The 26,118-nt window shown below is 43.5% G+C and overlaps 1 protein-coding gene across 1 annotated transcript in view; it reads left to right on the top strand.

The window, feature by feature from the left end:
* Nucleotides 1-16,525, top strand: part of LOC121277405 (peptidyl-prolyl cis-trans isomerase C-like) — a 32,667-nt gene extending 16,142 nt beyond the window's left edge. The window contains exons 2-5 of the mRNA XM_041186833.1: nucleotides 3,239-3,352; nucleotides 6,623-6,716; nucleotides 7,145-7,329; nucleotides 15,309-16,525. Coding sequence (XP_041042767.1) covers nucleotides 3,239-3,352; nucleotides 6,623-6,716; nucleotides 7,145-7,329; nucleotides 15,309-15,440 — 525 coding nt within the window. The 3' untranslated portion in view covers nucleotides 15,441-16,525. The remainder of the gene's footprint in view (nucleotides 1-3,238; nucleotides 3,353-6,622; nucleotides 6,717-7,144; nucleotides 7,330-15,308) is intronic.
* The last annotated feature ends 9,593 nt before the right edge of the window (nucleotides 16,526-26,118 follow it).

Genomic DNA, 26,118 nt, shown 5'->3' with positions numbered 1-26,118 from the left:
TGGAACACTGATTGTTTGCTTCCATTTACGGGGAACTACTCCCTCTGCGAAGGAAGCATTTAAGACATTGCATAATGGAGCACTAAACACATAGGCAAAGACTCAGATAAGCTTGGCTCTTGGAACTCTGTCTAGACTATCCAAGTTCAACTCAAGAATTCTCAGAAGATTTCCCATGGTTGGACCACAGAAAGTTTCCTTGCCAGCAAAGATGCTGATAGCTGTCAAAAGTCCAGTGATGTCATTTCACCAGCAAAGTTTGTCATTTATTAATGAGATTAGTGATGGAGAGTTGCTAGGAGTGACCTCCATTAGGAACTGCAATGATATGAGAGAATTGGGAGGATGACATCATCAAGTTAATGTTGATAACACAAGATGATGGATTATCCTTCTTCAGTTGCATTACTCAGTCACAAAAGAAGTTTGCTTTCTCATTTGCAATGGCATGTTGGACCTTGTTCTGGTACTCCTTCCACTGCAGGGAGTCCCTGCTGTGGAAAATGTCTTGCTGCATGTGGGCATGGACTGCTTCATTATCCGTGGAGCTACAAATGGGGTTGAACATTGTAAAGTCATCAACAAAGATCCCCATTTCTGATCTTATAATGGAGGGAAGATCATTGAAGCAGCTGAAGATGTTTGGGGTTGGGACACTACCTGGAGGGACTCCTGCAGTGATATCCTGGGACTGAGATGATTGTCTTACAACAAACACAACCATCTACCTCCGTGCGAGGTATGACTCAGACCAGTGATGAGCCTTACCCCTGATCCCAGTGACCTCAATTTGACTAGGGCCCTTTAATACCACACTTGGTCAAATGTTGTCTTGATGTTAAGGGCAGTCATTGTCACTTCACTCTGGAATTCAGCTCTTTTCTCCATGTTTCGACCAAGCCTATCATGAGGCCTGAAGCCAAGTGATCCTGGCAGAACCCAAACTGCGCATCAATGAACAGGTTAATGCTGTGTAAGATCCTCTTGATAGCACTGTTGATGACCCCTTCTATCACTTTGCTGATGATTGGAAGTAGGCTTATGAGGTAATTGACTGGATTGGATTTGTCCTGCCATTTCTGGACAGGACATACCTGGGCAATTTTTCACATTGTCAAGTGTTGAGGCTGTACTTGAACAGCTTTGCTAGGAGCATTAGTCTTTGGGACCGGTAACCTCAGCTGTATACGTGCCATCAGCCGTTTCTTGATATTGCATGGAGTGAATTGAATTAGCTGAAGACTGGCATCTATAACGATAGGGACATCAGGAGGACGCTGACAGGGATCATCTACTCAGCACTTCTGACTAATAATGGTTGAAAATGCTTCAGCTTGCCTGATATGCTGAGCTCTGTCATTGTTCAGGATGGGGGTGCTTGTTGAGCACTCTCCTCTCGTTAGACGTTTTATTTCCCACCACCATATTTGACTGGATGTGGCAGGACTGCAGAGCTCTTATCTGATCCGTTGGTTGTGGGATCGCTATTCTCTATCTGTAGCTGCTGCTTCCACAGTTCAGCATGTTTGTAGTCTGTGTTGCAGCTCCACTGCATTGATACCTTATTTTGAGGTATGCCTGGTGCTGCTCCTGGCATGCTCTCCTACACCCCTCATTGAACTAGGTTTGTTCTACTGGTTTAATGGTAATGATGAAGGGCATCGCGACTCGAAACGTTAACTTTGTTAATTTCCACAATGCTGCCTAACCTGCTGAGTATTTCCAGCATTTTCTGTTTTTATTCCAGGTTTCCAGCATCTGCAGTATTTTGCTTTTGTGTTGATGATGCTGGTGGAGTGAGGGATATGCTGGGTCATGAAGCTACAGATTACATAACAGAGTATAATTCTGCTGCAACTGATGGTCCATAGTGTCTCATGGATGCCCTTTTTGATTTGCTAGTCTGAGCTGGATCCATCCCGTTTAGCATGGCAGTAGTTCTACACAACATGATGAAGGGTGTCCACAGTGTGAAGATGGGATTTCATCTCCACTAGGACTGTGTGGTGGTCACTCCTACTAATACTGTCATGGTCAAATGCATCTGCAACAGGTGGATTGGTGAGGACAAAGTCAAGTTGGTTCTTCCGTCGTGTTGGTTCTCTCACCACCTGCTGCTGGCCCAGTCTGGCAGCTATATCCTTCAGGACTCAGCCAGCTTGGTCAGTAATGGTACTACTGAGCCACCCTTATTGATGGACATTGACATTCGCACCTAGAGTACATTCTGTGCCCTGGCCACCCTTGGTGTTTTTCCAAGTGGTGTTCAGCATAGTGGATTACTATTTCATCTGTTGAGGGAGAGCATTAGGTAGTAATCTGCATGAGGTTTCCTTGCCCAATTTTTGGATGTCATAAGATTTCATGGGGTCTGGAGTCCAATGTTGAAGGCTCCCATAGGTATACTCCTGACTGTATACCATTGTGCTGCAACTCTGGTAGGTCTGTCCTGCTGGTGGGACAGGTAGTACCCAGCTATGGTAAGGGAGGATTCTGGGATATTGGCCAAAAGGTATGATTTGGTGAGGATGACTATGTCAGGCTGTTGTTTGACTAGTCTGTGAGACAGCTCTCCTAATTTTGAAACAAGTCCCCAGATATTAGTGAGAAGAACTTTACAGAATCAACGAGTTGAATGTGTGTTGTGTGTTTGTTATATCTGATGCCTAGTTTGATGCTAGGTAGTTGGTTCTGCTTTATTCTTATTTGACTTTTCCTTAGTAGTTTGATATAACTGAGTGGCTTCCTAGGCCATTTCCAAGAGCAGTTAAGATTCAGCTCCACTGATACAGGCCTTATTTCTAGGTGGAACCATTGACATTTAGGAGGAGTACTTCCCAGCTTGCCTTAACTGTGATAGAAAGAGGAAACCACAAATCATCAATTTTGATATATCTCTCCATATAAAATTCTTCGTTTTCAGTTTTTATGGATTTTTACCTATAAGTTGTTTAAAAAAAAATGCCCTATTAATATACTTGACTCCTCTTAATTCAAAGTTGCTTTATTTGAATTATCTGTTAATTATGCAAAAAAGCCATCTGTGCTCTTTTATTACAATTGTTTAATTCATACGACTGGATAATTTGAGCAAATATAAGTTCAAATTAATAGATGTATTTGTATGCCCAGTATTTTTGAAGGATATTTCAAGCAGATGGAAATATTGTAATTCAGACCAAACTCATCGCATTAGTTTATATTGTAAAACTCTAATGAAGGTTTTCTACAACTGTAGGTATTCCTCGATATTCAAATTGGTGATAAAGATGCTGGAAGGATTGTCATTGGTTTATTTGGTAAAGTTGTTCCGTTGACAGTTGAAAACTTTATCATTCTTGCGACAGGTGAGGTAAGATACTCTTATGTTAACTCATGAAGATCCAACTAGTTATGGCACAAAATAGAAATCCAATTTATTTTATTACATATTCATCACCTTTCCCACTCTATATACACATATTCCTGAGCCAGTCTGATATTTCACCTCCCAATTTTGTCCAAAGATTGGTAATGGTGTATGCGTTGTGATGATTTTTAAATGCACTCAACTTTATATCCCATGCAATCTTTGCGTCAATTTGAAGCAATTTTAATTTTGCTGAATCTGTAGTATCACTGTAGTTAATATGAACCAAGAGTTCATTCACTGACACAAGACTATCTTCAGCAGATATTCTTACACTGTTACTGCTTCATGCAAGCTAAGTATAATTAATATTTAAACAGCATCCAGGTAATCACATGCACAGCCTCAAGCATCTAATGTTAGAAAAGAGTGATTAATGTCACACTTGGACCAGAATTTTTACGATGGCTGGGTTTCCCTTTCAGCCATCCAAGGAGTCGGTATTGAACACATGGGCGCTGATACTGGCTGCCCCGCCAGCCATTTAATACTCCAACGAGTGTTAATTGATTGCAGATAGGACTTCCGCCCCTCACTTGGGAGGAAGTCCCGCCTCGTGGAGCTGCCAGACAATCTGACTGGCCAGCTGCCCTCAAGTCCCAGCAACGCCAGAAGCTGCAATAGTGGACAGGACTGGGACTGCAACCAGTCCCCACAGTCTAAGTCCTGGAAGTCCAAGACTAGGTAAGTGTGGGGTTCTCAGGACGGGGCTGGGTGTGAGGGACCATCTGCAGGGGCCAGACCTTTCCCGGAGCAACAGATGATGTTGAAAGGAAGCTGTTCATAGAGGCACCCACCCTTCCCACCCGAGATCTGAGCAATGTCACTTTTCAGGCTTTTCCCCCCCACTGCCCCTGAACTCCTCCTACCAGCCTGAAAATTGCGGCTGGCTGGGAAATGCCCCATTTGAGGCCCTTAAGTGGCCAATCAATGACCAGTTAAGGGCCAAGGGCAGGCAAGCCAAACCTAGGCTTCACAATCCCATTCCACCGCAAAATTGTCGAGAGGTTGGGCGGGCAAGAGCCCAGTGGGAAGGCCACCCAAAGAATTTTACAGCCAACCCCCCACCGACAATCCTGCTGGCGAGGTAACATAAAATTCTGCCCTTGTTGTCAAACCGCAACTTAAAATTTTACCTGCCCACACACAGTAATGGACTGTACTTCAGATATATGGGCTGTACTCGATGCACATGCAAAAAAAAAAGTTTGGAGTAAATTGTTACCTTAAGCTTCTGCAATTCTTTTCACTATTTGAATGTACTGAATTTTCATATATTTCTCATAGAATGTATAATTCCACCCCCGGGAACAGACTGCTCCCATTCTTCTATCATTCTATCAAAGCATTAGAAAAGACACCAGAGTCACTGGGATGTTTGGCCCTCCTGTTGTTCCTCCCTCTCACCTTGCGATGACATTTCTGGCTGTTCCTTTGCTTTCCCATAATGACACAACTGAGACTGATGAGGAAACAGTATAAGAAATTGAGAAAACCTGTACCCTATCACTCTGACTTTATGCCAGCTTAATTTCCTTTACTTTTTAATTCTTTCCTTCGTTTAAATCCGCCTTCACAACATACTAGCTCATTGCTTTCAGAATGAGCGAGCATCCTTTTCCCTGGTCTCTGAGTGATGTTCAGGAACTGATTGCCAGATGATTTGCACTAATGTGGTGGGTAGATCTCCCTGATATATTATTTTCTCTCATTGCTTCAGCTCCCTCCAGTTAGAGGGAAACCTGGAAATTCTCTATGGAGAGGCGTATCTGCTCTCATTCTCAGGAATGCGCAATAAAATAGTTCCTTTAACTGTTTAACTTGTAGAATTGAGTCCAGATAAACTAATGCAAATTGCCAAGAAATTGTTATGTTTGGATCAGTTACATATTTATTCAGACCTTAACGTATATGCTAAAAATCAAAAACCTGACTCTAATCTTGATGATACGCTTAGTTCAGTGCAAATTGCCAATGTTGGTATTGTATTTGAAAAAGAATTGTGAACATTTAATAAAGGTACTTAATATATAAAGATGACAGGAGATTGATGAACAGGAAATATGCATTTTCTACCTATTAAAGCACATAGACAGGCCAATTTTTGTTTTCTCTTCCAGTGTAATTTAGTTTTATGTGGTTACGGCAGGACTCCTTAGAAAGCTTAGTAACAATTGAAATCTCAACATCTGAAGAATTTTACCACAAATATACATTATGAAACATCCCATTAGTCTTTCTAAACTGAAAAAAATAAACAAGCATCCTTCAATAGCCCACCTCTCCCCCATCAGCCCTTTTGGTTTGGGCTCCTAATTTTATATCTTCTTTTATATATCCAGTTTATTTTGATATTTATAACTTCCAATTTAATTTACTTTTTTGCAGTAATTTAACACTTCTTGTAGATCTAACCATGCATGCACGTGCATGATTCCAACCTGGACAATTTTTTGATGTAAAAATAAAGCTTAGTACAATTGTACCGATGTTGTACAATTGGTTGTTACTTGTACCTGTTAAAAATTACCATATTTATAAAGGATTCCTGAGATATTTGGAGCAGGTTGTTGCACAGTCTTACTCCTCCCCTGTCCCAACGTACTCTTCAGTCATTGAAGTGCTTCCGAAAAGCAACACTTTTGTAATGTATGGGAATAGTTTGCACGCAACAAGTTCGTGCTAACGGCAATGAAACAAATGCCCAGATGATCTGTTCTGGTTGAGTTAAAAATGTTAGCCGGGCTCCGTGAGAACAACTCCGATCATCTTCAGATCGTGCCATGAGACCTTTTACGTACACTTGAGAGGGCTGATGGTATCTCTGGCATCTTATAGGATATCATAATCCAATTTTTTTTTTAAAGCGATATTTTCATGGCTTTTTTTTTTTCTAAAATGGAATCCCTAGCCTAAGGTTCTGAACCACATTCTGCTAGAAAGAAACCGAGCTTGTAATTTTGTATGTGGGCAACTGTATCCTACTTCCCACAGTTAATGACTGACTGACTATATTTAGTGCTTTGATTTTCCATGGAGTCTTTACTCCTAAAGAGAAAATATGTATGGTAGTGTTTTATAAAATTAATACTCATTATCTTCATTGATGTGTAAATTTCATATATTGATCAGAGTTTTCATTAAGTTTTCTACGCAAGCACACAAATTAACTGATTAAAATGTTCCGTAATATTTCATTAATTTTCTTTCCAGAGAGGCTATGGCTACAAAGGCAGCACATTTCATCGTGTTATCAAGGATTTCTTGATACAGGGTGGAGATATTACTTCAGGAGATGGAAATGGAGGTAAGGATTTCCTTTGAATTTTATTTTTCTTTATAAAATACTTTCCTTCGGTTTCTTTCATAATTTTTTAAATGTTTACGGTAATGTTTTGCATTAGAAGCTGGTTTTACTTTAACTGAAAAACAATTGTTGGGCTTGTGATTTTGTTTGGTCTGCAGTGTTGTAAATGTTCTTAAAATCAAATCAAGTACCATGTTTAATTTGCTGCTATTTTAACTGTTCTTATCCTTTCCAATTACTAGAGGTACTAATCATTTATTTTGTCTTACATAGTGACATTCTAAGAATAAAAGACTCACGGGTAGAGCAAGAAACTAGAGACCTCTAGATAAATATTTCCATATGGTAATATTCTGTAAATCCTTGGTATTGAAATATCAGATTAATGTACTATGTATTGCACTATACTCTGCTTTTTGATGTTCTAGGAATAAGCATCTATGGAGAGAATTTTCCAGATGAAAACTTCAAGCTGAAACACTATGGAATTGGATGGGTCAGCATGGCCAATGCAGGACCAGATACTAACAGCTCCCAGTTTTTTATTTCATTGACAAAACCAAAGTGGCTAGATGGAAAACATGTGGTGTTTGGCAAAGTCATATCTGGAATGGTAAATAACTGCTTTCTTCTCTGGGTGCCCAATTATTATATTCCATATAATCGTTTCCTGAAAGCTTTTCTTCCAGTAACAGTGGCTACATGTATTAGTAGAAACTATCCCACTAAACTGAGGATAGGCTAGCCATCTAAGCAGCAAGACAAAGGGTGAAGTTCACAAACTTTCTTGATATCTTCGGTATGGGGACGAGCAGATCCACTGCCAATTACTATTCCCCAGTCAGAGTTTTGAGATCTTTTAATTCCATTTTATTTTTAAATAGATAAAGTGCATTATTTTTTACAGTGACCTAATAATTAAATCATTAAATCAAGTTATCTTGAATGAAGTTTAACTATCTTTTGTTGAAAAATAAGGACACCGTGTACACACATACTCAGGTATTTTCTGTTTTCATAGTAAAGTTACATCCAGTCGGCTTTTTGTTGGCCTGCACATGAAAATGAAATGGAGGATTATCTATATGTCCTTAAATGTGCTGGTGGCTAAAATGGATAGGCCCTGAAAATGGGTGTGGGGCCTATGCAGCATGAATAAACTATTGGATACAATACAGGCAGGGTGCCATCTCCATGCTGCCTGCTCATTTACATGAATACTGCGTGCACTAAACGTGCTATTTATGGGTTACACAAATCAGCAGGGGCCCAAAATAGATAGTAAAAGCAGAAAATACTGGATATATTCAGCAGACAGTATCTTTGGAGAGAGTAACAGATTGATGTTTGGGCAGAATTTACTGAGTGCGCTGGGGTTCTTGCGCGCCAGTGGAGAACAGGTGGGAGACCCGTGTTACTTCTCTCTGGTAGACCTGACACAATTGCCAGATAATCAGGCACTTGCCAGGACAGCGTGGGCCTCCTACTCGATTAAACCCCCAGTAGGGTAGAAATCCTACTCTTGAGTACTGCTGTCCAATCAGAGGCTGGCAGCTCTCCAGTGTCGGCAGTGTCACTGGGAGCAGCGGCCACTGCGAGTACTACATTCAATCCTGCGGGAGGGATTGACGATGGATCCCTAGGTAGAAGTGAATGAGGGCAGAATGGGAGTTACAGGAAGTGGGTTGGGGGGTTGGAAGTAAGGGCAGAGGGGTGGCTTTCAGCAGGGGCCCCCTTCCCAATACTAGGTTCCGCAATCAAGCACAGAGTACCTGTGAACAAGGGTCCATTCCTGATAGGCCGCTTGCAAACCAACAGCCTCCCTAGATTGTGAGTTCCCTGCCACCACTGGTAGTGGATAAGGCCATAAGTAGCTAATTAAGGGTCTCAATTGGCGCCCAGGCAAAAAGTTCCTTCTCCACTCTTCCCATTCTGAGTTTGATCCAGGGGAGTCAGGGATGCGACAGGGTCCCCATCTTGAACCCTCCTGCCCAATCTAACAGCACTCCCTCTACCTCCAAATTGACCTCAAGGGCACTAAACTCCACCCATTAACTTTGTTTCTCTGCCCACAGGTTCTCTGACCTGCTGAGTATTTCTGGCATTTTCTGTTTAAATTTCAGATTTACAACATCCACAGTATTTTGCTTTTATGTTGGCCCAAAATAGAAACTAGCTTGTCCTGCTTAAACCAAGCCTGCACCTATTTAAAGCAGAGGTGCATTGTGGCTGGAGACCTTTGGGAGTTGAACCTGACTTGGAAATGGCTGAACAAGAATACCAAGGTTTTCCAGTGCTGCACTACATGTCTTTGTGGAGGAGGTGAAATGATGCAGGTATGTCCTGTATCCACAGGTCACCGGGAGGCCCTCCAGATGCACAGTGAGGTACCAGTGGGAGCAGATAGCTGAAGAGGTCAGCTTCAGGAGTCAAGCCCCCAAGTACCTGGTTGCAATGCTACAAGGAGTTCAGTGACCTCACATGATTAGTGAAGGTCATTGAATGCATCTTCAAATGCCATATCCTATGAACTGTACAACCAGTTCAGTCACTGCTCAATTCACCACCCTCCCATCACTCGCCTACCAAAAATCTCAGTCGATCAAGACTCATTTTTAACATGCATATGCTTCACCTCACACTCAGTAACTTAGCACTGTTACAAGGCACAAATTTGGAGTGTGATGGGATATTCTCCACCTGCCTGGATGAGTGCAGCCCCAGTAACAATCAAGAAACTTGATACCACCAAGGACAAAGCTACCTGCTTAATTAGCACCCCATTCCCCACCTTAAGCATTCACTTCCACCAACACCAATGCACCGCAGCTGCATTGTATACCATTTACAAGATACACTGCAGCAACTTGCCAAGGCTCCCTTCCAAACCCACGACTTCTACTACCTAGAAGAAGAAAGGCAGCAAATGCATAGAAACACCATCACCTGCAAGTTCCCCTCTAACTGATACACCATCTTGACCTGGAACTATATCGCTGTTCCTTCACTCGATCAAAATCCTGGCACTCCCTCCCTAATGGCCACATGGACTGCAGCGGTTCAAGAAGCTGGCTCACCACCACCTTCTCAAGGGCAGTTAGGGATAGGCAATAAATGCTGGCCTAGCCAGCGACGTCCACATCCCCATGAACAAATTAAAAGATACTCTCGCCCCCATCTCCCAATACCACTGCTGGTATTCATCAGTGACAGCCATATCACCTAAACATATTGCACAACAATGACTAACCCTCTCTTTTGCAGGAAGAGGTGGCACACAACAGCAGGAATTAACTGCAGAGGGAGAGCCATGGTTGCATATCTTGACTCCCATGGATGAGACAGTGCCGCCTATTTTTTGAACAGCCATTGCTGAGGCCTTGGGCAGTGGTGGGGAAAGTGCTGATAACGATGGTATCCTTATTCTCCTTCTTTCGTCCCATATCTTCCTTATCCTGCAATCTCTTGGAATGAGTGGGTTGTCTTATGAGGAAAGGTTGGACAGACTGGAGTTTAGAAGAGTGAGGGGTGATTTGATTGAAGTATACAAGATCCTGAATGGCCTTGACAAGGTGGACGTCAAAAGGATGTTTCCTCTTGTGGGTGAGTCCAGAACTAGGGGACACTAATTTAAAATTAGGGGTCGCCCTTTTAGGACAGAGGTGAGGAGAATTTTTTTCTCTCAGAGGGTTGTGCGACTTTGAAACTCTCTGCCTCAGAAGGTCATTGGACATTTTTAAGACAGGTAGATAGATTCTTGTTAGGCCAGGGAATCAAAGGTTATTGAAGTTAGATGGGAATGTGGAATTCAAAACACAAGCAGATCAGCCATGATCTTATTGAATGGCAGAGCAGGCTCGAGGGGCCGAATGGTCTTCTCCTGTTCCTATTTCTTATGTTCTTCTGACTTACAATTTGCAGATGGTGTTAAGTATACAGTTCTTACTTTCCCCTTGCTCCCCACCTCCACCACCACAACCTTAGTCTTGTGCTTTTTTCCTTTCATATACCCAAGAAGTGCAGCCTGGCCAAGCAAGTGGTGGGAAAAGCAAGTAGTGAGTGATGGTGAAGATGCACCATCATTTGATTTCATCCTCACAGTCACCAGTTCAGACACTGACACGGAACATATCTCAGAGGATGTTTCAGAGGCAGGATCTGCACATGTTAGACAGGGAGCTGCAACCAGGGCAGGTGGCAAAGATTGTACAGGTACCAGCTTGCCAGAGGGCAAGGCCACACACAAGTTCTGCAGAGAATGCAAATGAGGAGTTTGATGAGCCAGAAATAGGCTGATGGCGAAACAAAAGCCAAACAAAATACTTTTATAAGCTGATGGCTAAACAAAAAAAAATGTTTGGTGCATTGGGAAGCCTGTTAGAAAGTCTGTGTTTACTGCCAAGGAGCATGATGGAGTCCGACACCAATTTGACACAGGGCTTTGAGCAGAGTTTGAATCCCATTCTTTCCAGCATGGAAATGGTGTCCAACTCCATTAACACATTTGTGGACACAATCATCATGCAGCATCTGATAACTGATGTCTCAGCTTCCATTGCAGAATGAGCAGCCTCCATCAAAAGTCTGAGTACTCCAGTAGAATCTCAGACTAGAGTGATGCTAGCTCAGCTTATTGCCATGCCAGCTCGGACTGTTGCCACTGTGGCTTCAGATATCAATGCTCAAAGGGGCTTTCAGGATATCACAGCAGTCCAGCAATCTGTCCTTCAATGGATTACTAGGATTGCTCAGACATTGCCCTGGGGTAGTAGCAGTGGCTCCATGGAGCAGGAGCTTCATCCTCTCTCAGGTTGACAGCATTCATCCTCCAACTCCTGCATATCCGCCTGTTCGCCAATCAGCCCAGATGCTGCTGACCCTGTCAAGTTGGTGAAGTTTGAAGCTGGGCCTCCTAGACTCAGAGCTGCTTGAGCTCATTCTCCAAGACCACCTGCAGTCTCCCCCACTGAAAGTCAGCAGCCTTCTACCAGCCATGCTGCAGGCACTGGGGTAGCACTGCATCTAGAACAGGCAAAGGCACATGAAAGACAGGCACTAAAGGAAACCACAAGGATGATTAGTATCTTCTCCTTCTTCTTAGGGAGATCTCGGGATTGAAGATGACTTGAGTCCTTTACAGTTTGATGAGTTCTAAGATGGCTGATAAGTCCAGTGCATGATCTGCAGACTCTGTCACGTGGGGCAGGTGATGCTTGAAAGGTTGGTTAGATGATTTATTTGGAAGTTAGTGCGCTCTCTCTCACTTAACCTCTGCATGTTCCGACAAAGTCTGTCGATGTGTTTGGTGCCTTCACAAATGAGCCTTCTCCAAGCCTCTTACAAGCCAGGGTTTCCCATGAGTCACCAGGCATGTTTGACCTCTTCAGGGATGTTTTGAGGGCATGCCCAAAGTTCACCAGGCATGTTTGACCTCCTTCAGGGATGTTTTGAGGGCATGCCCAAAGTATTTCTGCTGTCCTCCTGGGAGTATCCTGCCACGACTGATTCCGAGTAGAGCAGTTACTTTGGAATTTGGTGTCAGGCATACAAACTACTTGTCTTGCCCAGCAGAGCTGGTTTTGAATGATTAGCACCTCGATGCTAGGCAAGTTGGCTTGGGAGAGGATGATGTTGCTGGATGTGGAGGCTCTTGTGAAGGTACCACTGGTGGTACTTCTCCGGTGCTTAGAGGTGATGCTGTAGGTTGTTCAAGCCTCTGAAGCAGGAGCACAGGGATCACTGCTGCTTGGTAAGCCATGACTTTAGTCTCAGGATTGAGATCCTGATCCTCAAATCCTCTTTTCCTCAGTCAGCTGTAGGCTGAGCTGGCACATTGGAGGCAATGATGAATTTTGTTGTCTATATCTGCCTTCATTGAGAGACTCCCGCGATACAGAAACTTTGTTCACATTTTCCAGGATCTCGCCATCGACCTTAATTGAAGGAGGAGGTATTTTACTGTGGAAGCTGGTTGGAAGAGAACCTTAGTTTTCCATGTGTTAAATATCACAATGTGGATTGAGACATGACCCTTACTGCACGGAAAATTCAAGAAAAGTGCAAAGACCAGCTCCAACCATGGTACATGGCCTTTTTCAACCTCACAAAAGCTTTTGACTCTGTCAACTGCTAAGACTTATGGTGTATCTTCCTCAATTTTGGTTGCCCTCAGAAATGTCATCATCCTCTGCCTACTCCACTATGAGAAGCAAGCCATGATCCTCACCAATAGAACCACCACAAACCCTTTCCATGAAAACTGGGGTCAAACAAGGCTGTGTCATTGCTCCAACTCTCTTCTCCATTTTCCTTGCTGTGATAATGCACCTCACCTCCAGCAAATTACCCACAGATGTGGAGATAATCTACATACGAGACAGGAAACTGTTCAACCTACACCTCCTTCAATCAAAAATCATATCCACGACAATCTCAATCATTGACCTTCAGTATGCAGATGACACTTGTGTGTGCGCTCACTCAAAATCTGAGCTCCAGATCATTGTCAACTTCTTCTCCAAACCATACGAGAAAATGATTAGTATAAGGTTGTATGCAATGTGACCTGATTTCATTTAGAAATTCTGTTTGGAAAGTTTATTTTGTGATGGCTTTTACTTGTGCATTGTGGTCAAGAGGCCAATGTGATAGTGACAGAAGGAAGGTAAGGAGCATGGGATTGTTGGTGGGTGGGGAATTGGGGTTACAGTCATTGGTATTGAACTTGAGTGAGTTTCTTCACTTACAACCTGGGCAGAAAGTGGCTCCCTGGGTTGCCTCCTCCCTTCTTCCTCCTCCTCTTGCTCGAGCTCCTGCTCCTTGCATGATAGCTGGTGGCAATATGCTGTCTCCTCATGCTGCTGGTAATGTTATGCAGCATGCAGCAGGACTGCAATGAGTTTTTAGGTTGGCTCAGGCGAGTACTGTGGAGTTTGTCCAGGGCGGTCCAGGCAACAGAATGGTTTTTTCAGCACCCCAATGGTCTGCTGTATCACATTTCATGTGGCTGCGCAGCTTTCATTGCACTCTTGCTGCACGTGTGTGTGTGTGTGTGTGTGAATTATGAACTGGATTCATGAGCCATATGGTCAGTGGATAGCCCTTGTGACCCAGTAGCCACACTTGAGTTTGACATGGTGTCTCAAGTCAGCAGACTGCCACAGATTGAAGACATCATGACTGTTGCCAGGATATTGACCTGAATTGTGCTCCGTCTATGGTTACACATCAGCCAGACCTTGAGGCAGTGAAATCCTTTTTGGTTCCAGTATATGGTACAGTTAACATGTGGTGCCTGTAAGGCAATGCACACACAGTTAATGGCACCTTGCACCATGGGGAAGCCTGCAAGCCTAGCAAACTCTTATCCTCGCTCTGTCTGCTTGTTTCGAGCAAGAGAGAATGAAATTAAGTTAGTTCTCTTTTAATAGAGGTCCTCAGGGACAATCCTTGTAGGAGAGCACATTGAAAGATGTTTCTAAAATCTCCAACTCCTGCCCAGAAGGAGCTAGACGCATTGAAGTTCGTTGCCACTATCACTTTCACAGCCACTGGCATTCAGCCCCTGCTCTAAGGTTACAATAGTCACTGCAGAAGTTGTAGATTTTAGTGACAACCTCCTTAGTGAAGTGCAGATGTCTTTGCTGAGGTTCTTGTCAGCAAATTGTTTCCTGAAACCCCTAGGCAGATGTGGTCTCCTGCTGAAAGCCCTTTTCCCCTTACTCCTCCCTCTTCCTGCAGTTTGTCCTGCTCTATATGGTCTCTCCTCAATCACCCAGTCATACAGAGGAAAGCATACTAGTGCATCCATGCCTGTGAGCAACTGATTTGCACAGAAGCCTTGAAGTCAGAAAAAAGATACTTCAACACTTGTCACCTTTCTCCCTGTTGACTTTACAAACTTGGAACAACCATAGAAATACTAATAAGATGTAAAATCATAGCAACAGCTAGAAGAAATCAACTAGCAATGAACCTGTAAGTAGCTGATATTCCTTTAAAATAGCACTGCTGAACACATGTTCAACTGTGCAAGATTAAGAGATGGTGTTGGCTGGAACACTGAGGTGCAAAATGGCAGTGTTGGCATCAAATCAGCGTTATATGTTGATTAATGTCATGATCTGCCTACCCTGAGCACTTCTGACAGGGCTAACTGATGTGCACTTTGCCTCAGATGCCATTTTGGAACCCAAGTGACACTTATAATGTCCCCAAAATTGTATTATTCACCTGCTGTACTTAATGTGCATGAATGATTATTCGGTGTCTTTAATCTTTATTTTTTGCACTGATTTCCACTTGTGCCTGATTTTACATTTTGGCCTATGCTCGTAAGATTGTCGGGAAATTTGTGCTTGAACAGAGATCAACAAAATGGGCACACAAATTAGCATAATTTGGGGTGTAACGTCCCCTTGCAAAATTCCAATTACAGTACCTGCTATGATAAAGATAAAGATTGAGACATAAAGGACTATAATCAAGTGAAACATTAGTCCTGATAATATGGGAGCTGTTTGGGACTGTGGAACATGAACATTTAATAAATTCTTGGAATATTACTAACAGTTTTTCTTATTATGTTTCTAGTCTGTGGTACACATGATAGAACTCCAGGAAACAAACAATGAAAATCAACCTTACCAAAACTGTGTGATAGTAAATAGCGGCAAGATAGATGTTCAAGAACCTTTTGTGGTTGAAATAAATGAAGACGAGTAACTGGATAGCACACCAGTGTCTCTCAGGTATAAGGATGGCAGTTTCTAGTTATATTTTTTATGTTAGTGAAATACCAAAGCATTATTCTACTCTTCTCTCTGCCTTCTTGATCAAAAAATGACTTGTACATTTAGAAAGTTATCGTACAATACAGCAGTTCAGAAATAGTTCTGCGGAGCATCTCTTCCTCTGTAAGTAACTTATCTACCTGAGTGTGGAGTTGGGAGGAGAAAAAGTGCTCCTTTGACAATATGTTAAAGGAATCATTTGGCTCCACTCTTCCTGCAACCCCCTCCCTAATCGCCACCACTCTCTGACCTGAACCCTGGTCCCAGTCCACTTAACTGAGGGATGATGCAGTACCAGCAGTGGAACAACCATTGATTCCTCTTCCCCTGTGGGTATTCATCACCTCTTGGCTCCATTAAAATTAGGTCTGAGGCCCAATATCAGGGCAATCTTGACCTCACCCTTCAGATGCAGGAAACGCATAAATGGGGACTGCCCAAATTTCTAGGCCTATGCTTTTAGTACAACTATGAAACCGCTGAAATATTCGCTATTGTTAGCAGTTTTATGCAATGCTATTCACTTTGTTCCAGTTAAACTTTTATGAAAATATGTTTCACAAAACCAAGTGTGCCTCTTGTAAAGCATCAAGTTTGTTAAAGTTACATTTGCAACACATCAGATCATTTATAATGATAAAATGTTTGTTCTCAGCCAACATTGCAATATTTACTTAACTGTTTTACTCAAAACTATCATTTGAGTGGAAACATCCATGGTGCATTTGACCTGAGATAAACCTAACACTGAGGAAATTAAACATTTGTCATCAATGTTAAACGTTTCAATTTGTTAATGTCTGAAAACATGCATGTGTAAGCATGAGTTTCAAAGTGTAATGTTAGTCAAGTGTAAATAACTTTTCCATCTTTGATTTGTGATGAATTACTTGCTGAAGTTGGATTGAATTTTGTTGTCCATGTTAGCTCTTTGCTGTGATGATTCCTGACAAAAACTGATGTATCATTTTCTGAATGATAACAGAAGCCTATTTTGAATAAAGAATATGCAGTTGTGATTCTAATTGTTTAATATTTCAGGAAAAGCAAACTCAAGAGGAAACCACTAAGTTTTGAGTCAATGGGCTGCATTTTGTAGTCAGGGATGAAGCAACAATCTTCACTGCTGACCTCGTAGAAAGCTGCCCACAATCTCTATGGTGCAGTTTTTCACTTTCCCAATGTCACTTTAAAACTGGGGCTAGGTCAAGAGATTGCATGTCTTCAGCAGCACTGCTATCAGCAAGCTGGACAAGCAGCCAATCACATTGAAGCATTCTCAACACAATCAAACCAGGAAGTTAAAAGCACTTTATCCTTCGGTTTTAATTTAAATACCTTAGGTAATGAAATAAATGATTATGATTAAACAAGAACAGAAGAATTAGGAGCAGGGGTAATTAAGAAGCTAACATGTAAACAATTTTTAAAAAAACTAGAACTTTTGTATCCTAATGGAGAAATTTGACACCGCAAACAATAAGATTAGCTTTTTAGGGCCTATGAGGGTGTTCAATTGTAATTATGAACTTGCACTGTTAAAAATCTAGTTACACTTCAGCAAGGTGTAACTTTTTCAAAAGTTTTTATAGTGCAACTAAGAGTATAAGAGTGGAAGCTCTTGCCAGTTCAATAATTTACAATTTGCAGACTGTGGTGGGGGTTGGTGAGGGTGTTTGGGGGGGGTGGGGGGGTGCAGGGGGGTAGTGGTCCTCAATACCTCATTCTGTGGAGGAAGGGAGACTCACTGATAGCAACTTCTGGATTTCCACATTATTCTGTGCATGTTTTTAGTTGTTGGCAAAGCCAGCATTTATCACTCATTTCTAATTGACCTTGCAAAGGCAATGGTGAACCATCTTGTTGAGCTGCTGCAGTCTGTGTGTTGTTGGCACACCATAGGACTGTTGGATAGGGAGGTCCAGGATTTGGAAACCACTGTTCCTTTACTATCACTGGGTCAAAATCAGAATGGTGCTTGACTTCAAGGGCAACTTACAGGTACTGGTGTTCCCATAAACTTGCTGTCCTGCTTCTAATTGGTAGAGGTCCCAGGTTTAGAAGGTGCTGGTGAAGAAGCCTTGGTGAGTTGCTGCTGTGCATCTTGTAGTTCATACACAGTGCAGCCAAAATGCGCTGCTGATAGACGGAGTGAATGTCTAAGGTGGTGTATGAGATGCCAATTAATTGGCTTGCTTTGTCCTGGATGATGTTCGGCTTCTTGAGTGCTGTTGGAGTTGCAGTCATCCAGGCAAGTGGAGAGTTTTCCAGCACACTTCTGATTTGTGCCCTGTAGATGATGGAGTGGATCTGGGGAGATAGGAAATGAGTCATTTGCCACAGGAAACCCAGCTTCTGACTTGTGCTTGTGGACACTATTTATATGACTGGTCCAATTAAGTTTTGATCAATGGTGATCCCTGGGATGTTAATCGTTAATGCAATTGAAGGGAAGATGGTTAGTTTTGTTTTTGCTGGAAATAGTTATTTTCTGGCACTTGTGTGGTACGAGTATTAGTTGCCATTTATCAGCCCAAGCCCGAATGTCTTGCTGCACGTGGGCATGGACTGCTCCAACGTCTGAGTTGTTACAAATTTACTGAACACTCGACAATTTTCAGTGAACATTCCCACTTCTGACCTTATGATAGAGGGAAGGTCATGGATGAAATAGCTCACAACCACCTTTTGTCCTGTGAATGACTGGAGAGTTTTTCCATTGACTTTGATTTTACTCGGCCTCCTTGGTGCCACCCTTAATCAAATGCTGCCTTGTTATCAAGGGCAGTTACTCTCGCCTCACCTCTGGAGTTCAGTTGTTTTGTTCATTTTGAACCAAGACTTCAATGAGGCCTGGAGCCAAATGGCCCTGAAGAAACCCAAACTGGGCATTGGTGAGCAGGTTATTGATAAGTGCAGCTTGATTGCACTGGTGACAACACTTTGTTGATAAATAATAGTGGACTGATGGGTAATCAGCTGCGTTGGATTCTTCCAGCTTTTTATGGACAGCACATACCTCTGCAATTTTTCACCTTCAGGAAGATGCCAGTATTGTAGCTGTACTGGAAAAGCTAGCCAGAGGCGTGGCAAATTCTGGAGCAGAAGTCATCTGCACTACAGCTGTAATTATAGTTTGGATAAACGTAGGACTCTGCTGTAAGAATAATCCTGTGTAGTGAGATCACATGATCTGTGCAAACCAATGTGTTAGCAGTCCAGTGCAGAGTTCTTCTTTAGTTATGGAGTTTGATGCACTCGAGGGGAGGCAGCACTCAAGGGGAGGTGGTGGCATAGTCACGGGACTGCTAATCCAGAGATCCAGGGTAATGCTCTGGGGACCTGGGTTCAAATCCCACCATGGCAGGTGGTGGAATCTTTTTTCAACAAAAATTTGGAGTTCAAAGTCTGACGATGACCATGAAACCATTGCCGATTGTTGTAAAAACTCATCTGATTCATGAATGTCCCTGCCGTCCTACCTGGTCTGGCTTACATATGATTCCAGACCCACAGAAATGTGGTTGGCTCTCAAATGCCCTCTGAACAAGGGCGATTAGGGATTAGCAATAAATGCTGGCCCAGCCAGCGACACCTACATCCCATGAATGAATATATTAAAAAATGTGTAGTTGCTGCTGCTGTCTTGTAATTAAAGTTAAATGTGTCCACTAAAAATGTTCTCTGGAAGATCAACACTATAACAAACTGGCGACGAGGATAAATCAGATATGGTGCTGTACCTCGCCCAGCTAAGATAGTTAAAAAGAAAGGATATACTCATCCAAGATGCCACAGTTCGCCAGAATCGATCTCTTTAAGCCAGCCACAGATGACTGGTCTCAATATATAGAATGTCTTGTGTTCTTCTTTCAAGCCAATTAAATCAAAAGGGAGGAAAAGAGAGCAATCCTCCTGAGTATCCTACAGTTTAATTTGAAGCTTAAAAACAAAAAAAACTGCGGATGCTGGAAATCCAAAACAAAAACAGAATTACCTGGAAAAACTCAGCAGGTCTGGCAGCATCGGCGGAGAAGAAAAGAGTTGACGTTTCGAAGGGTCATGAGGACTCGAAACGTCAACTCTTTTCTTCTCCGCCAATGCTGCCAGACCTGCTGAGTTTTTCCAGGTAATTCTGTTTTAATTTGAAGCTTGATGGCCCCGAGTGCCCCAGATTCACAGACTTACAGTGAATTAGTGGACCTCATTAAGGGACATTTTCAACCCAAGCCCTCAGTCACAATATAGGGGTTCAGGTTCAACTCATGGCTCAGGGGCAAATGGGCCAATGGCCTCCTGCTTTACTGTATCCTTTTGTTATGAGGTTAGCATTTAGGATCACATGGCACTATCTGAAGAAGAGCAGGGCTCACAAATCCTGGCCGATATTCATTCTTAGTCAACACCACCAAACTGAATTAGATCTCACTTACTGTTTGTGAGGCTTTGCTGCATAAAAACTGTCTACTTTTGTTTGCTTAACTAACAGAGGCTGCAGCTCTACATTAGTTCTTAAGGTATGAAATGCTTTATGATGTGAACAGAGCCATATGAATGCAAGCCCTTTCTTTCCAATCCACATTCATTAAGCTTGTCCTCTTCCAAAAAATGGCATTTCCAAGGTTTCAGCAAGACACACTTCATGTTTCATAACGGGCAGGATTTCCCGGTCGATGTGCGGGGAGCGGGACCCGCACGCCGACATGTGAAATGACAAGGGATGACGTCGGGCGGAACTCCCGACTTCACCCTGCGTCATTTCAATTTTCAGGTTGTTGGGGCCACAACCGGATCAGCTGTGCACCCGCCGACCTGTCAACAGTGAATTGAGGCCATTGAAAAAGTCATTTACATCATTAATGGACCTGCCTGTCCAACCTTAAGGTTGGGGGGCAGGCCAGGAGCCCTGGTGGGCTTCAGAGAAAGCCTGAAACCTCATCCACGGGCGGGGTGAGGTTTCATGAGGGTTTTAAAAAATATAATTAAAGTTTAACTAAAAGTGATGGACATGTCCCAACTCATGTGACAGTGTCACATGAGGGGACATGTCAGGGAAATTTTAGTTTTCTATTTTTAACATTTTTTATTTTGGATCTAATCTCCCTGAGACAGCACTTAGCCTCAGGGAGATGAGTGCACACTCTCGGCTTAGGGAATCCCCCTCTCCCACCCCCCCAGCCCACCCAGCCCACCCAGGGAGTGCATTGTGCTTCTTGGCAGATGTCACGCTGGGCGGGTCTTAATTGGCTTGCCCACGTAAAGTGGCAGCGCGCTCCCAACCGGGGGCACCGATTGGAGGCGCACCTGCACTTGCCCACTCCTGAAATTCTCCCCTCACGGGGGGAAAATTCTGCCCAGCATTTTTTAATACTGTTGACTATAAATAAATCCATAGGGTAGAATTTTACGCTCCCTCTCAGGCGGGTTTTCAGGCAGACTGTTGGGGGGGGGCGGGGGCAGTGTGTATGTGGTGAGGCTATGAAATTGAAGGGACAGGGTTCCGTCTTCAAATTTGTTGGTGCATTATAACCAAATGAAGGAATTGGTGCTAATCTGTGATGTGTCCCCCTATGGAGTGGGAGTGATACTATCTCACAAAATGGACAACGGCTCAGAGAGGCCGATAGGCTATGTATCCAGGGCACTTACCACAGCTGGAAAAGGGATATTCTCAGGTCGAAAAGGAAGGTCTATCGATTATTTTTTGGTGTGAAAATATTCACCAATACGTGCATGGGTGACATTTCACGATAGTATCAGACCACAAACACTCCTGGGTCTGTTTAGGAGGAAAAGGATATTCCTCCCATAGCTTCTGCATGAATACTAAGATGGACCATAATTTTGGCAGCATATGAATACACCTTTGTACATAGACCAGGGATTCATATAGCCAATGCCGATGGCCTAAGTCACCTTGCTTTGCAAGAGAACAATGACCACATCCCAATTCCCTAAGAACTCTTGTTAGCAATGAAATTCCTAGATTCTGCACCAGTCTATGCCAGGCAGATAAGATACTGGACGAATGGAGATCCAGTCCTGTCTTGAATGAGAGACCAAGTCTTACATGGTTGGTCCCAAGAATGATTTTCTGATGAACTGAAGCCATTTTTCAACCGAAGGCAATGAGATGAGCAGTCAAGATGGTACCCTGTTATTGGGTGCACAGATAGTAATTTCTGCACAAGGAAAGGAACGTCTGCGTCCTCACCCGTCCCGACCACACAGCAATTTTATGTTGGGGTGGGCAGGGCCTTGCATGGGAAGCCTGCCCTTGCCCCAATTCAGGCCCTTAAGTGGTCAATTAATGCACTTAAGGGCTGTTTCCTGCCCAGCTACAATTTTTAAGCTGGCGGGAAGATAGAAGGTCCATGGAGGAAGTCCAAAATATAACAAAGTTACATTTTGGGTGGAAAGGGGTGGGTTGCGTCTCCATCAGACTGTCCCCTTCTGAAGTTGGGCACCGCCTCCCACACCCTTTAAGGTCCGGTGGCCTCTGGACCTCCCTCGCCCCCACCGGCCTCCCTTGAGATCGGCCCCCATGTCGTGCTCCCTCAGGCCTTCCCTACCCTCCCCACCCTAGGACCCCTTGAACTTACCTGGGCCTCTGGTTCCCGGAGTTAGGGCAGAATTTTGCCCTTGGTTGGCAGGTGAGCCCCACCGGTTCGGCGCCGGGCGGGCAGCCGAACTCTGCCGCCGAAATGGGGCCCGCTGCCATTTTGAGTGGATGGGACAATTAAGGCCTGCCCAGCGGCCTGCCTGACGGGAAGCGCCATGTGCTTCCTGTGCGGGGGGGGGGAGGGATTCCCCATCAGTGAAAGCGCGCTCTTTCACACATGCGCGTGAAAGAGCACACTCCTCCCTGAGACTAAGTGCTGTCTCAGGGAGATCACTGACATTCTAAAAAACTTTAAAAATAGAAAATATAAAAATTATTAACATGTCCCCCTCACGTGACAATGTCACCCAAGATGGGACGTGTCAATAAGAAGCAAATAAACTTTATTAAAGTTTTTAAAAACAGACATGTAACCTCATCCCGCCAGTGGATGAGGTTTCGTGTATTATCAGAAGCGCGCTGGGGCTCCTGGCCTGCCCACCAACTTTAAGGTTGGACGGGCAGGTCTTTAATTAGCTTAATTATCCTACTAATGGCCTCAATTGGCCATTGACAGGTCAGCGGGGGGACAGCTGATTTCACTGTCCACCCGCCTTCCTCAATATTTAAACGGACCGGGGTGATTTTGGGGGTTCCTCCCAACGTCATCCTGTGTCATTTTCCCGCCGGCAAGCAGGCCCCGCCCCCAAATCGCCGACGGGAAAATTCAGGCCTTAGTCTTCAATGTCTTCTTGAACTTCCTCTTCTGTCTGCTGGAGCCCTGTTGGGACTGGAAAGCTGCCAGCCAATCAAATTGGCTAGCAGCTAAGGCGGGACTTCCTCCCAAGTGAGCGGCGTAGGTCCTGCCTGCAGCCAATTAACGCTGCAGCTCCCTCCCCCAAAAAATTCAGGCCGTAATTTTCGATTCCATTCTTAACCATCTATTGATCAAACTCTTCTTAAAAATTGAAATAGCATTAAGTTTCTCTATTTGGCCTTTGTTCCAATTTATCTGTTAATTGGAGGAGGATAAATTTCTCAAGGTCTCATTTTTTTTATTCATTCATGGGATGTGGGCTTCGCGGGCTGGGCCAGCATTTATTGCCCATCCCTATTTGCCCTTGAGAAGGTGGTGATGAGCTGCCTCCTTGAACCGCTGCAGTTTTGGGATGCTGTTTTGAAATTCTTCCAGTAACCGCTGAAGTCCCTGTGGTGTAGCTTAAGCATTATCACTTTTATGCTCCCATCCCCAAGGACTTCATTTATAGTGCACATTAAATAACTTGTATGGGAAATAGAATAAACATTTATCTCAATATTTATTCCAGTGCAAATAATTTTAGTTTTGCTGGTGTCTAGTCATAACAGAGAGTTTTAAGTCCTTGAGTCATCCTCGATGCTCGTGCCTTTAATGCTTCAATGCCCTTTTGAAGTGACACAATTTCTAAATATGTTGCACAGTTACTATAATGTATTTTGACTTAAAATCAAATGCCTTAGAAATACACTCCAGCATGTGATTAGTCACATTGACAATTTGCTTCACATTCGCTTTCAGTGAACGGTTGATAAAATAAAACAGACAGGTAATTCACATTTTGAGACAAAGTTCAGATTATATTCTTTGATGCTACAGCTGATTGGTTTGCTCAGGTTGTTTTGAAGAGGGTTGGGATGACTTAAATAGCAGGGTCTTCTGTGACTGAGAAATACAATGTGGATATTTTGATTTGATTGGCCCATAATTTACTGCCAAAATAACAAAATGTAGCAAGTTCAAGGTTAGACTTGGAAATCCATAAGTTGCTATCCCTGGTTAGTGCTCTGCTGCTAGCTTTGCAAAAATGGCAACTTGCTATATGAGTCACCACTGACTTTTCATTGAGCTGAGGAGGTGGGACCAGAGGCAGGCATACCATCAATTTTGCGCTACCAGCCAGCATGTCCCTGCCGCTGCTGTATTTATATTGAGGCTGCTTCAGGGGAATGATGGCTACCCGTCTGCCAGAGGGCGTTGGTTAATTAGGCCAATTAAAGTGCCTTTGAGGGCACTCATCAGATGCCACCTGGAATTTTCCAGACAGCAGACGGGTCCCCGCTGAGATTGAAGTCCAGTCAACGGATAGAGGCAGCCTCCTGCTGTCAGGCTGAGAAGCCAGCAATGCTTGATTTAGTTTCCATCACCCCGTAGCTGCAATTGCCAGGGGGCACCGCTGCAGTGGCAGACCATCCTGTGGTGGAGCTCCCCCTCTGGGTAGCCAGCAGCCCCATTGAGACAGCTGAGCATTGCCAATGTAGGTAGGTGAGCAAGAGATGGAGAAACCCCTCTGAAGATTTCAAAAAGTGGCCATGGTTTGGTTTGATTGTTTAGGAAACCACCTATGCCTAATTGAAATGTTGTCACGACACACCAGGGTTGGTTCCTGCTTGCAGCACTCCCCACTTTGGTGGCGGGGCCTGGATTTAATAAGATTGGTCGACTTAATCTCAACATGTTTCTTGCATGGCTTGAGATTCCTCGGGTGGGGCGAGGGGGGAAGCAGATTCAGGAGCTTGCAGCTCTTAAAAAATTGCTGCTCAGAATGAATGCTATATTTGGCTACGGGATTGGATTATAGAGGTTGGGTTTGTGGGGGCAGGAAAGGGCATTCCTCCAGTCCTTGTAAAGACTGAGCTTGTTTTATCAAATATTTGTTAGTCTCTCTAAAGGTCGCAGGGAGGTGGGAGAAGTAGCAGGTGAAAATGAAGGAACTTCTAATGTTGAAATTGGGCTCATGAGCAACATCCTAATTCTACCTGCTACTTGGAGAAATAACATTTTTTTTTGGTGTATAAGGTAGATGTGAGGAGACTTGCTCTGAGTAGCAATCCTGGGCATCCTGCCCAAAGGACAGTAGTACATTATGTTTGGTGATAGGTGTCATAATGTTGAGTGGGAAAAATGTTAAAAATGCAGTTACAAGAGGTGCTTAACATCATAAACCTCTAACAAATAACTTATTACATACTGCACAGGTAACATTTTCATTTTATTCCACAATTACACATATCGTATTATAAAGTTATAAAGGCCTAACCTAAACAAAAGCAAGTACATGTGACAAGTAGGACTATCAGGATTTAAACATCCAAGAACCATCATAACTCAAAGCCTGTGTTCTTTCTTACGTGCATCCTTCAACTCCGCAAAGAATGTTTCAGTTAAGTCCACCGAGCAATTGTCACCCTTTTTATTAGCTGTGGTCGTAATTCTATTTTTAAATTATTTTCCTAAACTCAAACATGGTAAATTCCCACCGAGACAGTAAAGTCAAAATGGCTTCATTGTGTGCCAACAACTCGTTTCTCCTCTGATTAAAACCTCTTTTAGCTGTTTCAAGGATGTTATTGAGATGTTTTTTATGTTCCCACAAAAGAGTTTAATATTCCTGCATGGTTTGACCTTTGAACATTTTAAGATCTTACAGTTTCTCCTGAGCCTATTCCAAACGGGGATTACTTAAATTTTCCCAAATGAGATCAACCACTTCCCATTCTGGACTTTTATTTTTCTTTCCAATGCTGCCAGTCTTCTACGCAAGTTACAAAACACATCGTTCCAATCAGTTTGGGGTTTTAAAAGACCATGGGGAGAATTTTCCGCTGGGCGAGCGGGTGCGGGGCCCACTCACCGACGCGTAAAATGACGCACAGTGATGTCAGGTAGGCGTCCCGATGTCACCGATGGCATCATTTAGATTTTCAGTTCGGCGGGCGCACAGCTGAACTGTCAAAGGCCTATTAAGGCCTGTTTAAAACTAATGAAATCAATTAAATGAGCTGCCTGCCCAACCTTAAGGCTGGCAGGGGTGGGGGGGGTGGGGGGCGGGTGGAGCAGGCAAAGAGCCCAGGCGGCCTTCACATTTTTCATGGAACCTCATCCACAGGCGGGATGAGGTTTCATGAAGTGTTGATAAATTCAATAAATTTTTTAATTAATGTTCCACATGCGCGAAAGAGTGCAGGCCCT

Source organism: Carcharodon carcharias, chromosome 4 (genome assembly GCF_017639515.1).
Source record: "Carcharodon carcharias isolate sCarCar2 chromosome 4, sCarCar2.pri, whole genome shotgun sequence".
In the NCBI taxonomy this organism is placed as follows: Eukaryota; Metazoa; Chordata; class Chondrichthyes; order Lamniformes; family Lamnidae; genus Carcharodon; species Carcharodon carcharias.
This window is presented reverse-complemented; position numbering and strand designations above follow the sequence as displayed.